This window comes from Uloborus diversus, chromosome 7 (genome assembly GCF_026930045.1).
Source record: "Uloborus diversus isolate 005 chromosome 7, Udiv.v.3.1, whole genome shotgun sequence".
In the NCBI taxonomy this organism is placed as follows: domain Eukaryota; kingdom Metazoa; phylum Arthropoda; class Arachnida; order Araneae; family Uloboridae; genus Uloborus; species Uloborus diversus.
The window spans coordinates 43,978,018-43,996,698 of NC_072737.1; the positions used below are offsets into that span (position 1 = coordinate 43,978,018).

The following is an 18,681-nucleotide window of genomic DNA, read 5'->3' on the forward strand; positions in this document are numbered from 1 at the left end:
TTTCCCATGTTTTCGGTCATTTTAATCGTTTTCTTCCCCCATTTTGTTGTTTTTTTATTTTCTTGTGCATTCCACGTTTTCCCCGCGTTCCCCCGTTAAATTTCGCACACTTTACGATATCAAAATATGACTTATTCACTTTTCCCGTCGTTTAGCTTTTTGTCAATTTTTCAAGCGTCGATCCGATTTTTTGCATCTTCTTGTCGGCCATTAAAATGGCGTAGCGTCCCCTTCCCTTCGTTGTTTGGGCGCCAAACGCACTCATTGGTTCCCGCGCATCACCGCGTACCCTGATCTGATCGCTCATTTGCCGATTCATTTTTCCACCCCACTTCACTCTACTTGCTGCTCTCTGTCCGCTCGGTCGCATTTTCTGCGGCTCCGGTTTTTGTTCTACGATGGCGATAATGAAGCATCGGTGCACGGCGTCTGGGGACGGCCGTTGCTCGCCGCAAAATCGTTAATAACCTCAACATGAGGTGAACGTTTCATTTTTTCATATATGTTTGAAATATATTAATCAAGACCGTACTTCGTCGCAGCTGAAGATGAGTGCATTGATGATCCATCACCTGTTTGAATGATGGCGTCCGATGGCGGCACGCAGAGTGCACCTGAATCGTCCCCTTAATGTAACTACTTCTTCGATGATCTACATACCATGAGGTGACGGCATGGATCCGCATTTACCTTGAATGTATCCTGATTCCTTTTTAAGCGTGTGACGAGCTCAACGTTGTCACCATGGTGATTACAGCCTGCACCATTTTCGTCTCAACGTACATCGGCCTGCAACGGACATTTTTTTTTTTATCAAAAGCCATCCCTCGATAACATCCCACCATATTCATAGCGAACTGTACGTCCTTCGTCCATTTCAATTTAAATATTCTACCACCCTCCGCGAGAACTCTACCTTTTTTTGATCGTTAACGAACTTAGCAACAAAACCCAGCTCCATTCATGAACTCTTAAGACTGTATTCCTCGCATTTGTTTTTTTTTTTATACTAAGTGAAATGTTCTGGTGATCACCATGCCTAGTGCCTGTCTTCATGGAAAGAACGTAGAATAAAGAATGTGTGGTAATTAATTTTGTGTTTTCTATCGTCAACAAACACCACCCCCCGGGTAAGTCTCTTTTAAATTTTTGTTCTTGGGCATTCAAGGCAGTCGTTGGTCTGAGGTTATGCGCGGCAGCGATGCTTCCACTTCCACGGCCTAAAATCGCTTTCTCTTTGGTTTTCGTATGATTTCACAAAATTAATCGCGCGCAACATGACAAATATTTTTATTCATAACAATAGCACTGTCCTTCTATTTCAAAAATAAATCCTTACATTTATTTTTAATGAAATGTATACATTTTAATTAATCATGAGTAATTAAGGTTTTTGAAGTGTTAATTTTATTGGTTATTTCCCAATTTTAATTAAATTTAATCATCAGACTTTTGCTTGTATATTATACATGTTTGTCAAAAAAGGTTTGTGACAAAGTTTGGATAAATTCATCTCTTTATTTGTTGTTTATGCTTGTTTATTCCAGCTATCCTGTTTATAGGACAATGGTCCAATACGAGTTAACTAGCGGATAATTATTGTAAGTTGTTAGCATTATATCAAGAAGACTGTGTTCAACAAATCATAGGGAAAATGAATGGCCCATTTTTGTGAAGGTCGGGAAAGTTTTGAGAATGCCATCCATTATACATAGGAAGCATAAGGTCTTGTAGTAATTTCAAATCAATTAAAAATTTAAATTATTATGTAATTCCTGTAAAACTGACATTGTGCTGAAAGTTATGGCACATGCTAAAAGTGAAGTTTCTTTTTAATGTAAATATCGCTACTACTGACGAGTTCGTAATTTTTGCCTCTCGAATTACAAGGAACCCCTTTTTCCAATACAAAAAAAAAAAAAAAAAAAAAATCAAGAATAATTTCTCTACAATTGCATCATCTCGTCAGCTAATTATTAAATATGTATACGTATTTTACCTCTTAAGTGGTCAGGTAAGGAATCTTCATCTATAAATCCACCTTCTTCTAACAGATCTAAAGCTTCACTGTCATCAGACACTTTTTCAAATGGCACATAGCTTACACCCAAGTCTACCTCCCAATAATCTTTATACTCTTTGCCCTTCACTCCTTTTCCAGGAGCCCATGCCATCTGAAACAGTAAAATTATTATGAACATTTTTTAAAGCAGAACTTCATGGCACACAGACATAATATATGTTTTAAAATAATTCTATTACTTTGAAAGATTCTTGCTCTCTTTAAATATGTGAAAACAACTTTAATCATGATATACAAATATTACACTACGGTTCTTATGCTTTGCCTTCCCCTTTAAGTTAATTTTCAACAAGAGCAACAAAATACATAAATTATATATTTCTCCTTGGCTGAACTGATTTACTAAAACACTGTCCAGACAAAAAAACATAAGAATTGCGAGAGAAGAGGAAATACATTTTACATTACGAATCAAGAATGAATTTCTGGAGCAGTTTTGGAACAGGTTAAATCATATTTTGGAGTTGAAAAAATGAATAAATCTACAAAAATTGAAGTTCTCTAAAGTCCCAAATCTACAGGGTGAAATTGACCAAATTTGCCAAACGAAAGGAGGCAATAAAGGAGCCCTTTAAAAAAGCACTTTACATATTTGAAAAAGTGTTATTTTTATTGTGGTTGTAAGAGATGTAAATATCAGGGGTAGAAGTGACCGACTTGTCACATATAGGACATTTTCCACAACAAATAGAGGACAAATATAGGACACATTATATGAATAATTTTGCTATGAAAAAAGAAATAATACATATCATATATTATTCAGTTATTCTTATCAATGATTTTGTTTAAAAAAACCTCAAACAAACCTCAAACATAATACATATCATATATTATTCAGTTATTCTTATCAATGATTTTGTTTAAAAAAACCTCAAACAAATTTTAACCTTACATCTATAATGACTTTCCTGTAGTCGAAAGAATAATTTTTGAAAAAAGTGTACTTTATAGACTAAATAACTAAACAAAATTTGAACTAAGATAATTTTTATTTTTTCTTCCTCACTCATGACTCAAGAACTAATTCCACTGCTTTTAGATTTTATATCTAAACTGAACCCTTTACCACTTGTATTAAGAACAAACAGAGCTTGAGAAGGATCCTTTAGACGTTTTTCAGAGTTTTCTTTATGCTTGAATGTTTTAGCATGCTGCCTCAATTGCGAAAATCCACTATTGCTTATAGGCACTGAACAATTGCGAAAATGGCAAAAAGCGGTAAAATCATCTTTTTCTTTAGTGCACCATGCACCAAAATTTGTAGAATTAATGTCCTCCTGGTTCAACAACTCCAAACAAAATGTTGTTAAGCGATGCGATTTCGCCATTATAATTCCACTTATTACAACAAACTACGTTTTAACATCATAAGTAACTAACCATTCCACGATCCCAAAATTCCACAAAAAGAAAAGATTGCAAAAAGAAAATTAGAACATTCCGATCAGAAAATGCACTGAATGCAAAAATATACCAACAAAAACGAAAACCATGATGGAAAACAAAACAAACGGCTGTTGCCCCCCCCCCCCCGGCCTCAAATGCAAAATTCTAAAACAACTTCAACATTAGTTCTCGAAACTCCACCCACTATAGAGTGATGTCACATTGCTGTAGCCAATGAGAAGATGCCTGTTGCAGAATTTAGTCAGTTGAGTTTTTTAATTTGAAATTCGTTTGGGCACGTACTTTCAGCGAAAAATCCGATGTCAGAAAGTTTATTTACCGTTATTTTCAAAAGATATATATGGTATAAAACGGGAATATAGGACATATAGGACATTTTTGAAAAATATAGGAAATATAGGACGGTTTTGATGCTTTTTTTGAAAATATAGGAAATATAGGACTACTTCGACCCCTGAAAGATATTTAATTTCGAAGTTCATGAATGTTGATCCAGAGTCAGTGCTAAAACGAAAAGCTTTGCGTTGACCTTTTGCAGACACCAGAAAATAAAAAAAAGCGGGGGAAGTAGTCACTTTTCCCAAAAATTTATGGACTTACATTTAATCTATCTGCACACCTCTCACAGAAAAAGTAAAAAATTTCTTTTACAAGGTAATTTTATTCTCTTTAATTCATCAAGGAAGTTTTACCCGCAGGTAAAAAATCGAGAGAAAAAAAACGAAAACTGAAAAACAGAATAATCACATATAGAATCAAAGATAGCGGCATGAGTTCTCTCTATTTTCAGTTATATTTTGACAAACATCACTGAACAAGCATTCATCTCATCATAATTATGTATAAATTGCTGCAAATCATTTGAAAGCTAGTGGGCTGGACTAGTTTTTAAAATGCTGCTTACAGATTATGGTGCCAATTCAACTTCTAGTCCTTCGAATGTTTCAACGCTAGGGGTTGATCCCGGTTTTATTTTTCGGGTCCCCATTTTGTGAAAAAGGAAAACATTTTTTGTGATTTCCTTTTTTTCCTTGAAAAAAGTTTTATCAGGTTAAAATTAAAATATATGTGACACTTTAAAATTCAAACATATACAAAGCTTTTTTCTCAGAAAAATCTCTCATATAAATGATATTTTGTGCATTTTTTGCTGAAAATCCTCCTTTTCAGTACCAAATTTGATCATACTTGAAACCCATGATTTCCCATGACTTTCAAAGAAACCTAGTAAAAACATATATAATTTAGAAATATTTAGTCAATAAAATAAACCAGCTGAAATATTAGCGACAAATTCGGCCTTGGTTCAAAATAAATTAGACTTAAAAAACTTAGTGTAGTGGATACCACTGTCACCAAGTTTTGAAGTACAAGAAAGGGGAGGGGGACGTTAGTTTTTACTACTTTCATAAAAAAAATAAGTAAATAAATAAATAAATACTCAGCACATTCTGAAAGAATATTATTTAATACCTATTTGTTTACAAAAACATGCATTGGAAAATTTAAGTTAAAATAGATTTTCGAATCGTTTCAAAATAAATAAATGAGAAGTTTGCAAGAAACTGCATTTTAGATGCAATAGTTTTTTTTAGCTCACAACAAAGCCTAAAAAGCAACAAGGGTAATTGCGCAGATGAAATTTCACTTTTGAAAAACTAATTAATTAAAAGAACACATGACTTATGACACATTTTATGTTATTTCTAACAGTTTGCATTAAAATACGCATCTAATTCTGATTTTGGAAACTTGGGCAGTTAATAGTCTTATCTACTTTGATCTTTTGAATGACCAAGCTTGGCAACTAAGCAAAAATTTTAAGATAATAGATTTTTGAATTTGCTGCATAAAAATAATTATAAATAATTAAAAAATAAATTATTAATTTGGATTTTTCAAGATATTAAGAGTTATCAAAAAAAAAAAAAAAAAAAATCCAGCACATTTTGCAGTATTTTCAATATTTTGCATAGCAATAAAATTTCAATTCTGTTCGGAAATGTTGATGTGTCTAAGAAGCTTTCCGGTAAAAAGAAAAAAAATTCTTCCCCAATCAACCCTATTATATATGATGTGAAAGTTTGTGAATGAGCTGCTCTCGCGATGTGGAATTTTGTGAATGGGGCTGCAAAGCAGACCCAATTTGGGTGATCCCTGAAAGCTTGGAGCACGCTGAAAATAAGTTACGACTTTAGCACAGTAGAACAGAGAAAAAAACTTTGTCTTGTTATTATGCATTATTTGGAGGTACTACTGTATTTTAAAAATAGAGAAATCAGTAGATAAATTAAGGAGTCTTGACAGGCCAGAACAAGAAAAAAAAAAAAAAGCAAGTGCCTGGCTGGAGTTTTGAAACAAAAACCATATGGTAATCATGAATAAATCAATATTTAGCTCATCTTCACACAAAATTGAAGATACAAACGAACAATCAAGAAAGTGAAAATGAATACCTTTATAGTGCTTCCCTGCAATTTTGCATTTTTTAATTTTTGCAAAGCTCGATGACCATCTTGTCGCCTCTCCATTACTACATAAGCACATCCTCTAGGTGGAATCATCTGTAAATAAAATATGCATTAGAATGAAACAAAATAATGAGTTCTCAGGATTGAATTAAAAATAAAATGAATAAAAATATTTAAAAAACTTACATCTATGCATGAAATACTTCCATAAGGTGAGAATAAACTGCTTATATCAATTTCAGAACAGGATTTTGGTACATGTCCAAGCCAAATTGTTGTACTACACACTGCAAAGAAAATTATAATATACTACTACATAAAACTTCAAGAGTAATTTAATACCAGAAAACCTTATTATTTGTAGTACAGTAATGAATGTAAATAACTGAACATATGAAAAATCAAAAAATTTTTCAGGCAAAATATCATAATTGCCAGCTTGGAACATTGAGCACTTGTGCAATCTATATTTATACATAAATAAACTGGGATATATTTATAAATATAGATTGCACGGGCTGAAGGCATCCCCAACTAGTATAAATTGGCGAATCTAGCAGTCCTAGCAGCTAGTGTATACAGTACAACCCCTATTTAACGATTGTCAAGGGAGTGGAAAGAGTTATCTTTAAATCAAAGAGCAATATCAGGGACCGCGTTAAGCATTCGCCAATGCGCCAAATGGGATAAAATCGTAAATTCGGCGAAAAAAATTCGAATTTGGCAAATTTATTGGTGAACAGAAATTCTCTGAAATTTCCATAGAAAAAAAATATCTACATTCAAACGTCAATGTAGATAAAAATTAGGTCTGTTTACAAAATTCAGACCCCTAAAAACGGACCCTTCACAAAATTCTGAACCCTCAAAAGTGGACATTTCATTAAAACTCCCAGATTAGCAGTCACTGAAAGTTGTTTTATCCTCCGACCATCCAGTGACTCCAAGCAGAATGAGGTGCGCACACGCGCATTAGCATCGGATCCGAGGAACGTGTTATCTTTTAATAGTATAGTCACCCTATATTATTTTTTATCTCGTTGCTTACTACTTAAAGATTTGTATAAGAATTGAGTGTTTACTTACGGCATTCGGCCGCATGTTATATCAGTAGACATCCTGTAAACACCATCCATCAAAGTTAAAGTTCGAATACGTACTTCCATGTTTTCGCCACTTGGTGGCGCCCTCGTCACGATCTCTCAAGAGCGGGAAAGTTGTAGAATGTTCCAGAAGCTGTTACATCGATCATACTTGGTACACGTGGACCAATGAGCGTTGAGCACGTCGTTTTGAACTTCTGTTCTTAAGGGGGAATCGCCGTTACGTTCGGGCAATTTTTCTCTGTCCAAGTATGTGATCTGTTAGCCATCGGAGCCATGTGAAGGCTTGTTTACAGCCAGTTCGGGAGATTGTATCAACGTGAGCAAGGCAAGGAAGGATAGTAGAATGTTCAGCATACCTCCAAGTTATAAGATGCTTAGTTGAATTTCTCCACGTTGGTAATATAAGATTTGAATTTCATCTAGTCATTTTTGCTCACTACTTGAAAGTTTTTACTCATGGTTAGTATTAGGCAGCAGACGTAGGGTATGATATAGTGCAATATTTTTCCTGCTATTTCAGTTAGTGCAATAGTTTAAATACCCAATGGCCCAGTTCATTGTTTATTCTAACAAATGTTTTTAATGTTTTATTTACATAACATTTTTGCCTCAATAAAGGCTTTTGTTGTATTACATAATCGATTCTTGTAACTTTTGGCACAAATACACTCACAATACGTGAGTATTCTTTTAACAATGCAACAGAACGATGACGTTTGCCTCTTGACTTGCGCCTCTCGCTGATTGGAAGGATATCGAGTGCGCAGGTGGCTACCGAGTAGAAATTGTTGGTGGGTGCCTTGTTGTACGATGTGTTTGTTGTTTCATTGTGTTCGATGTCTTAAACTTCGGACTAAGATAGGAATGCAATCTTTACTTCATTAAAAGCTTTAATTTCTACTCTCAAATTTATTAAAGAATGATAAATATCACTTCAAGTTGTTTTTAGCCATTTTTTCCTTTTTACTGTAATAGTATGAACATTCATGTTTCTTGGCCATTATATAGATTTCGAACATAAAGCGCATGCGGAGCTAGTGAAATCAGATACTGTTGCTCGATTAAATCCTTTCTTCTTTCGTAACAAGCTTAAAGCATCATTTATTATTTTTACATAAATCGTTTATCAGAAAATATTCAAAAATACATACAAATTGAGCAGCTTTCTTAGAGCCATACAATAACTAAAGGAATTCTTACATTGTATGGAAATATCAGACTACACTAGTAGGCAATAATGAAATAAGAATAAAATGTTTTTTCTGCACTAAGTAAAATTCTGTACCATCAAAATAGTATACAAGAGCAAAATTACTGTCTATAATACAACAAAAATGCTAAAAATGAATGCTATTATGGTGAAACATATTTACACTCCAGCAAAAAACATATGCAATTTAAAGAAAAAAGAAATTAATAGCTTGCTCACCACTAATAAAGCCCTTCTTAATAGGTGGTATTCCCTTCCGCCTCCTTTCACGTTCCCTTTCTCGCTCTCTTTCCTTTTCTCGTATTCTTTCCCTTTCTCTTGATCGAGAACGTTTACGCGTCCTGGATCGTGATCCTGATCTTTTCCTACGTGGTGATCGGGAGCGACTTCTGTGCTTTCCACTTTAAAGAGAGAGATGAGTTGTTTAATTATTAAGCCAACCAACAGAAAAAAACATGTAAATTTAAGATACAAAAGATCAGAACATAATAAAATTGTCATAAACATCACAGTGCAAACTGCACCTTCTGTTTGTACGACTAGATGTGCTAATTTTTGAAAATATTAATTAGCAGCAGAGTTTTGCGCGGGGGTGGGGTAATCCATACATTTAATAACAAATATAACAGACACAATGAATAATCAACGTTTACATTTAAAAATAGTACAAGTATATTTTTCAAAAATATTTTAAGCTTTGGACATGTTTTTGTGGCATCGTAGTTCAGGACTAGTTCCAGGGTTCATACCCTTTAGGCAGAAAAAAATTCAAGCACTTTTCAAGTACTTTTCAAGGTTAAAAAATTCGTTTTCAAGGCAATATCATAAATTTGTACTAAAAATATTGTATGCAGATTTCATTTACTACAAACACATAGAAATAAGGCAATAATACAAAAAAGTATAGGAAAACAAAATTGCTTTTTCTACAACGAGAGACACTTTGATGAAAGATCTACTGCGTTGAAAGTTTTTCTGAAAATGTTTGAAAAGTTTGGTCATAAAGAGAAGCAGATACCAAGAGGTTTGATTTTGAGGTTTTTCAAAGGTTGCAGCAGTCAGAGGTTTGTATATTTTCTAGAGTCAGCAAATTAATACTTTAAAAAAAAAACCTTTCATAAGTGCTTTTAACTTTTATGGGAAGAAACTAAAATACCCATGTTCAATGGCATTGCCAGAGAGGAGTTTTTGAAGTCACTCCCCCCCCCCCCTGGTTTCAACATTTATTTCCAATATCTATACAGTGGTTTATTACAATATAAGGGCGGTTAGGACAAAAATACTACCCAGAAAGTTATTTCAGTTTGCACTATTAAGTTCTAAAAATATTAGGTTTGCAAATCATTTATAAGTATGCAAATCAATTATTCGTATGTATTTATTAGCTGTTCAGCCAATAAGGCATTTCAACTGTCCTCGAGTAAATTTAAAAATTAGGAAGTAAGAAAAGTTTATGAAAGTCCACAGTCCAGTCTCTACACCTCAAAATATACAAAAGCAGCTTAAGCAGTGATAAATACTCTGAATGCAAACTTGAGCCTATTCAGCTTTCATTGATTAACTTGCAATAGACATTAAATGTGCAAGTTCAGATTTATAGAGCCATATTTCGAAATTGAAAAGGTTCACAATAAGTTGACATATATTATGACAAAAGTAGTTTTATTTTGGGAAAAAATGGGTTATTGTTGAAATTAGAATTTAAATTTAGAAAGGCAATAATATTCAGGTGTAATTGTGATTTGTGAGTTCATAAAAAATTACCAGAAAGTTTCAAAGAGCAAAATGGGGCGAGGGGGGGGGGGAATAATTTTTAAAACTAAGACCCCTATTACTTGAATATACATATGTACAACAATAAGTTTTGCTATGCATACAATTAATAAAATAGTTTATTAAGTCAAAATATTCTGCATAGAAATACAATGCCCAGTGCCTGTTGATAACCAGCAACAGGTACTGGGCCTAGCTAGGCTGGTACTGGTCAATTTATTAGATCCAAATGAAGATGAATGACCCTCCTTAAGCTATCTACCCCTTTGCTGATTAAAGTCTCTTTCAGTAAGCTCCAAGTACCCACAACCTTAATAAAGTAGTAATTTTGAACATTTGAGGAAAAGGGGAAAATTGGAGATATAGGGAGGTAAAAGCATAAAAACGAACACTACTGGATTTCAAGTGAATAATTATAACACAACCACCCCTGTTATACACCTTATTTATTTTAGCAGACATAAAAAATGATGTACTTATAAATAAAATTGTATAAATCAACTTTATATTTAAAATACAAACTTTAAGTTAATTTGTTAGGTGCTCAACTGCTGAAATTTAAATTTTTTTTAAAAAAATCTGTTATGACCAAAAATTAGGCAAAGATAATCATTCAAAATTGCAAAAATAAATAAGCAAATAATTAAACAAGACCAAGGTAATAAATTCTTTAACTCTTTAGTTATTAAAATAAAATAAGCTAATCTGATGTAGCAGTGTCAAAATAACTACTAATTGCCAAAAATATAAAATATTTACAAAATGCAAAAGGATTGAAATCTCAAACAAGGGAAGCAAATTTTCGCGAATTAAGTTTAATGTTGTCATGTTTCCCATAAAATAAACTTATATTTTACTGAAATTAAACATAAAATATGCTAATCTACGGTAGCAAATATGAAAATAACATCCGATTAGTGAATTTATTTAAATATTTGCAAGATGCAAAAAGATTGAAATTTCAAACACGAGAAGCAATTTTTCGCAAAGTCTGAGTTTGTTCGACGTGGCATGTTTCCCATGAAATAAATTTATTTGTTTTTTATTAAAATTAAACAAAAAATATACTAATCTAAGGTAGCATATGCGAAACTAACATTTGATTAGCCAAAATATTTAAATATTTGCAGGATGCAAAAAGATTGAAATTTCAAACAGAAGAGCAATTTTCCGCGAAACCCGAGTAAGTTCAATGTTGTCATGGTTTCCAAATTAATTTCTTTGTTAATTAATGAAATTAAACAAAAAATAAACTAATCTAAGGTACCATATGTCAAAATATCTTTCGGTTGTAAAAAACATCAAAATATTTACAAGATGCAAAAGGATCGAAATCCCAAACACGGAAGCAATTTTTCGCGATGTTGCATACTGAGCACATGTTCAGAAAATTGCAGTGGTGAAATACTTTTTTAAACTTCTAAGCACAATTCGTTGATTTTTGAGAGGATATAAGCACTAAGAAACTTTTTCAAGGTTTTAAAACTTTTTCAAGGTTTTCAAGCACTTGAAAATGAACTTTTTTCTTTCAAGCACTTTTCAAGGTTTTTCAAGGGCGTACGAACCTTGTAGTTCATAGAAACTATGATTTTTTGTAGCAGTTGGCAGCTCTATCTATGACTCGGCAAAAGGATTAACTCATAAACTCAACTTTATTGACTAGTCATTAGTGAAAGACTACCTCAATTTAAACCGATCCAATCACTGATTGTGCTGGGAGCCTTGAAAGAGAATCACAATTCATGCTTATACAAAAATGGTGATCATTTTGCTGATAACCACTATCAACCAGAACAACGAGACAGGGAAGGCTCTTTCAATGCATACCTCCTTGTTGTCCTTTAAAATCAAGAACCATCTTTTTAAAGATGGTTCTTGATTCTAAAGGACAACAAGGAAACTAAGGAAAACAAGGAAAATAAATGGCGATTAAAGCAAAAATTGCTGTCATCATGATTACATGCTTACTTTATCAATACAAAGTTTGCATCTGTTTTTTAGAAACCAATTTAAGACTAAGTGGCTTCAAATTTGCAATAATTATTCATAACACAGAATGCAGATGAGTAATAGTCAGGGTTTGAAAATATCATGATATTTTTGAAAATATCGAAAATATCCAACATTTTGATATATATCAGATATTTTGATATATATCCAATATTTTCAATCAGTGCTTGTAAAATGTGATAATTTAATCTATCGAAATAAAATATAGCATAACTGATACATTTCTATTAATTTTATCTGAAAACGTTAAGCATTAGCTGCTCTTCATTTTTCTCTGGATAACTACTTTTCCGAATTTTATATATTTCAGAAATAAAAAATATGCATTATAGTCAGTACACATCCATAAGACATTTTTCTTCCTTGGGCCAATTAAAAGTGTTACATTACTAATACTTTTATGAATAGAAAATAAAAAAGGAATATAATATCATTTACATTATTTTAATGATACACTATCATGTTATATAAATATAGCATATTACTTTTGCTATTTTTAAAAATAAAAGAATATTTAATATATTTAATTTTTATATTGCAAATGTCGTACTTTGAAAAAATAAATAGTGAATATATATCATGATATATATTAGCAAACTTTGGTAATAGTTTTGGAGGGTTTCAGAATATGTTTTTTGTTTCTTAAAATTGAACACAATGATCCACATGAATCTGCTTTGAGGGTCACATCAGGTGCATGAGTCATAAGTTGGGCACCACTGCACTAAACCAATTCAAGTCATTAATGCATACGTTGATTCTGAATCAAGAGAAAAAAAACATTTTGCTGCAGTCTTTCAATCCAACATATTCATTTTAAGTATATTTTTGGGACAAGAAAAGTAAAATTTGGTGATGTGATTAATTTTATGCCACACTTATCGGAAAATACCATTTTACTTTTAACAGAAGTAATATAAAAGTATTACCGTCCTCTTGACCTGGATCCTGATCGAGATCGTGATTTTTCTTTTCGCCCTCGTTCATCCGTAGGCATCATTAATGAACGCTCGTCGAAATCTTGTGGAGGTAATGGTGGTTCTCCAGGAAGACTATACATCACCCTATCATCTTCATCAATTCCACTGTTTGGCAGAAGGTGCTGCTCAGGAGGTAAAGCCTGAGAAAAGGATCGTTCCATTGATAGGGAGTCTAAAACGTTCATTCCTGGTTGAGGCGGAGGAAATTGCATTTGGCTTTTGTCGTATGAATATAACATATTTGTACCATCTGCGTACTGCATAGTTGGCACAACCTGGAAAGAAAGATGCAAAAACCAATTAAATTTCTTTTGTAACTAAGATTGCTCGAGAACTGAAAACATGTAGAGTAACACAAAGGTTTGCCATTGGCATTGATATGCAAAGCACATCAAATATTGTAAAAGCACTCTTTTTACAGATGCTTTAATTTTTGCAACGTCTTTGCAGATGTGAAAATTTAAGTCTTGCAAAAATATATTCTCATGGCAGATTTCTGAACTCTTGGTTCTATTCATATAATTCTGCGAAAACTTAAGTGCAAAAAAATAAGTGCTTTTACAGAAACAAAAATTGAATACTAAGATACAAAAATAAAGTAGAGTAAAACCTTGATTAACTAAAATGACCAATTTAATTTTTTTTTCAATAAAATTAACATTTAATTTTAAAAGTGAAAAAAGTAAATCATTCAAAGAACACTAAAAACAAATTGGGAAATGACTACACTATTTTTTCCAATTCTTTTCTTAAAAGTAAATACATGAAAAAACATTTAAGGCAAATTGGCCACTTTTTCAAATTACCTTTTGTGAACATAAGGAAAAAAAAAACTTATTTAAGATTCAGCAAGTTTAAAATGGTTAAGTAGAACCTGTTGAAAGAAAGTAAACACGCATTATACCAAATATTTAAACAAACTCACTATTACACAAGGTATGTAAGAAAACTTCTCCATCAAAATTGTACTATCAAATTAAAAAGAATAATAATAATACTAATAAAAACCTCTATTTCACATCCACTACAAAAAGAGTTAGAACATAGAATGGCTTCAAAAATAATTGGAAAATCATCTGATGCCATGAAAAGTTTTAATGTTGATCAGAATAGGAAAAGAATGTGGGGGGGGGGGGGGGGGGGGGGGGGGGGGGGGGGGGGGGGGGAGAGAAACAAATTAGCTGCCCCTGCTTCTTGGAAAACTAATATACATCTATTGATATATTTTTATTTAAAATATTTTTCTTCTGTATATTTGAGCATTTTATTATGCTTTCAGTGAAATACTTTTAGAATAACAACTTCTTTTATGTTTTCCCATCTGCTGCAAGTAAAGTAAACAAATTCTATGGCAGACGATTTTTTTCTTGGCCATGAAATGAATTAATTTTGTCAAAGAGCAACATTTTCATATAAAAAGTTCTTATCCGAAAGAGAAAGTTTTTACATGATCTGCATCAGAATTAAATCTCTTTAAACAGGTAGGAATGTTATCTAAATTTTGTAGAAAGAAGTCCTTTACTAAACTGACAGAATATTCTTTATTGCATTTTTCAGAATCATTTTTTTTTTTTTTTTGATAAGCTTCTATTCAAAGAAAATACACAGCAAAAAAGAAACCCTATGTTGTACATTGTATACGAAAGAGGTTAAGAAAGTTTTATGCCTAAGAAAAAGAGATGCATGTGTACTTCAAAACCAATTATATGCAGGGGGAAGGAGAATGATGATAAATTAAGCTTTCTGTTGAAAGTTAGAGAAAAATTTGATTTACAGAAGAAGCAAAGGAAAAAGTAGAATATATGTAAATTTTCATTAAATAACTCATTAACTAAAATCTTGATATAGTTTAGCAGAACAAATTAATGCTGAGAAAAAACCCAGTTCTCAGCCCGTCCCTCTTAATTACTATGAAATTCTGAGTGTACGGAACAAAATTTACCCCCCCCCCCCTCTCCTTCCCAATGCTGCACTACAATATTTAAATCTCCAAATCAATACAATATAAACTAATTCAAAGATTTTGCATATTAATTTTTTTAAGAAGCAGAAGCGAATATATGTTTTAATTTTAGTAGGGCAAGCCTGCCCAAGCTAAAGCACCCTCACCCGAACACTTGTTACGGTGATCCGAAATTACTGGAAGGAGAAGGCGTAGAGAAAAATCTTTAAATTCTCTATCATGTTAAATTTAAAGACTTGAAAGTACCATCTTTTCATCTTCCTTCAATTTGTATATCAAGTATTAAATTTGTAAAAAAAAAAGTGCGCAGAAAGGGCAATTTATAAAGCATAAGATAAGTTTTGTACTCAGAAATTCTTTATGTGCTATTTATTGCTTTAAAGAAAAGATAGATACAAATATTACAAGTCTTAAAAAACAATTCAAGATGTCTTTCTTTACGTCAGAGAAAGGACACAGATGGTGACATCTGTGGAAATCCCCGGAATTGTTTATCGGAATTGAAGTTTTAAAACTCTTTTAGTCAATTTATCATGGTATAAGAAAGAAAGAGAATGACAAGATAAGGGAAGAGCACCGATTTGAAAATTTTTTACTGATTTAAGTAAAAAATTAGATTTCTTGATAAAGAGGAGAATTTGGGTTTTCTCTGGAAGTTCTCTTGAGAGGGGGGGGGGGGTTATATATGCACTTTAGAGTATACGTGGAGAGACATGGTATTCCAATAACATATTCACATCTCATGACGGCACACACCCAAAACAGAAGAAATATCTCCATATATTAACCCTTTCAGCGCAAGTAATTAAAATTTTTGAAATATAGCAAAAAAAAACAAAAAAACACTGTGATTGGGTGCAGTTGATCATCTAGATGTAGCTTTTACAGTCAGGAAAACTTTTTTAAAGATTGTTTTGCAGCGGGTTGTGTTCCTATTTGTTGAAACAGCCCACTTAGGGTAGGGATGAAACGTGTCTATACATTTTAAAATGAATTTAAATCTTTTACAAAAATATGATTGAACACCTCAGGGGAAACATGAAGAAAATTAGTTGACTGTATAAAAATTGGGGAGATTTGAACAAAGAAAAAGCCATTTTTGTATTGTTGCCACCCATGATCGTTAAAGAGAACAAAATACTACCTCTGGAGCAATTTTTGTGGTTTAAAGATAAAAAAAAAAGACTTTTTGATTTTTTAAATTGGAGCCCTTTTTTGTGACCACTGGGCCAAAGAGAGTTAAAGTAAAAGTTCTTGTCGAAGAAACCGTCTCTGGAAGTCTCATGTCCAGAAGACTAGCATCTGTTGCTTTGAAATTTTGTACATTCCAATTTTGTCAATTAAGAACAGGAGATATAAGCGCCTCTTAATCTGAAAATCCCAGACTAAAACTCAATTAAAGCACTGAGCTACAGAACAAAATATCACTAGAGACTGAATTTAAAACAAATAAGTAAACATTGTTTTTGGCCATTTGCTATACCCAAGCAACTTCAAGCTTGCGATTTGGTACAAAATAAGTTGAAATCCAAGGAACGTATACTTGCTTAAAAAATTTTTAATGACTTTTTTATTTTGTTTAAATTGTTATGCATATTCTAATCAATCTTTCTTTGGGTTGAAGGCAGAAAATTTTGAGTTTGCATTAATTAGATTGCATATTTTTATTAAATGTTTTTTCATGCATTTATATAAGGATATTTTCATTTTGTTCTTATTGTAATGCATACTTTAATCAAACTTCTTTGTTCTTCTGAGTGGAAGAGGGAATGGGATTTAAATGTTTTCTTTAGCAGAGAATTAATTTCTTTGTGAACCAAATAAGGTGTCAAAGCAATCTTCAGGGGTTGGAGAGTTTAAGCGAGCAGGAGGTAAAGTCAAATTTATACAACAAAAATGAAGGGTAGACAAATTCAGGACTGTACAATTACTGAATTCTGATTTCATACCGAAGCATTGTTGAAATTTGATAAAAACTTGAGTGAGTAGAAAGAGCTGCAACAAATAAGATGGAATTTCAAAAAAATCCATTTAATTTTTTTTTAATTTTCAAGGCTTTAAGATACATGGTATTACATTTAGGAGTAAAGGGCTTAATGGAAGGATTGATTAAGAGTTTTGGAAGAAAGTTCGTTGCAGGAGAAAAGCCCATTTTCCTTGAGAAAAAAAAAAGGTTTAAGGAGGTTAAACTCTAGAAAAACCGCAATATTATATGGTTGTATGGGTTCATTCAACTATATTCAGAAATTAATTTCATCAAAACCAAAGTAATAATTATAGACACACTTTTTAAAAATTAAAATTTTAGGTAATTAAACGTAGCTCTAGTACGATAAAATGACAATTTTGTTGAATTAGGAATAAAAGAAAAGAAAAGAAAGAAATGTTATTTAAAAAAAAAAACCCTATGTTTATGCATGCTAAGTTGTGAGAGACAAACTAATAAAAAATAAGTTTGCCCACAAACTCTCCTTCTTAATAATTTCTAAATTTGGATCCTACCAAGTTATTCTTTTTATATGATTTTTAAAAAGGTTTTGCCCATACTTTGGGCAGCCTTCATTTTTCCTTTGGACACCCCAATACTATATATTTTATCGACAAGATTCTTCCGTATTTAATTTCTATCTTTCTTTTAAGAGCATACTTAAAGAATGCATAGAACTAGCTTACTGCTTATATAATTCTATATAAGTTATTAATACAGTAAAACCTGTAAAGTTAACTGCTATTTCTAGGCACAGAATTATATCTATATCATATAATTCAACCTCTATAAGTTGACCACTAAAGTAGCGCACCACAAGTGATAAACTTACACAGGTTTCACTGTACTTGGGAGTTATCATAACACATTAAGCAACAGGGTTTCCGCTACGGTCGCATTTTTCGCAAAATGCGAAAACACCACCTCAATTGTAAAAATAAAGCTAAGTACTTTCGTATTTTTGCTCAAGTAAAAAATAAATTGAAAAAAAAAAAGAAACTATTTGATCCAAGAGAGGAAGCAAGCATGGCGATTTATCAACTTAATCTTTTTAAAATCATAGCTAGGACGTTAAAATTACTATTAAGGTCAGGCAGTACTTAGTCTTCTCCAGCATTATGTCTCCCCATTACTTGTGTTACAAGGAGGGTACTACAACATTCTAAAAACCAAACAAGTGTCTTCGTAATGGTAAGCAAAATTCAAGATTTTTCTTTATTTTACCTTTAAAAAGAAATCTGCTGAAAATATTTTTTAAAAGATGTCATAAAAGAAATTTGAATTATATTTTCAACTTGAGATGAAACACACTGAGACATTTAGAACAATGTGTAACATTTTAATATTTTGCTAAAACTTTTCTCCCAATTTTAGCTTTTTTGCTAAAGAACTTTTGAACCCAGCTTAAACCCTGTTAAGCAATGCAGAATCATATTAATGATAGAAAAAAAGAACTGTCATGAAACCATAAAAATATTAATTCAGTATGAAGCTGATAAAGGATTTTCAACAATTGAAAATTGTTATAAAACAAGGCTACTGGTTTTAAAGGTTTTAAGATTTCCTAAAATGCTCTAGAGGGTTCAAAACAGGCCCTTCATTACTATTCCCTGTCACTGCTTTTCCAGGAAACATGATTTGTAACATTTTCCTTAATGATAATTACCCATAATTACGTATTTTTTGAG

The 18,681-nt window shown here is 32.1% G+C and overlaps 1 protein-coding gene across 2 annotated transcripts in view; it reads right to left on the bottom strand.

The window, feature by feature from the left end:
• The window catches only part of LOC129225712 (SR-related and CTD-associated factor 4-like), an 83,878-nt gene that overhangs the window by 32,015 nt on the left and 33,182 nt on the right, over positions 1-18,681 (bottom strand). For both annotated transcript variants that reach the window (XM_054860200.1, XM_054860199.1), the window contains 5 exons: positions 12,993-13,318; positions 8,500-8,681; positions 6,151-6,251; positions 5,950-6,057; positions 2,000-2,174 (listed from right to left, as the gene is read on the bottom strand). In XM_054860200.1, the coding sequence (XP_054716175.1) occupies positions 2,000-2,174; positions 5,950-6,057; positions 6,151-6,251; positions 8,500-8,681; positions 12,993-13,318 (892 nt within the window). The remainder of the gene's footprint in view (positions 1-1,999; positions 2,175-5,949; positions 6,058-6,150; positions 6,252-8,499; positions 8,682-12,992; positions 13,319-18,681) is intronic.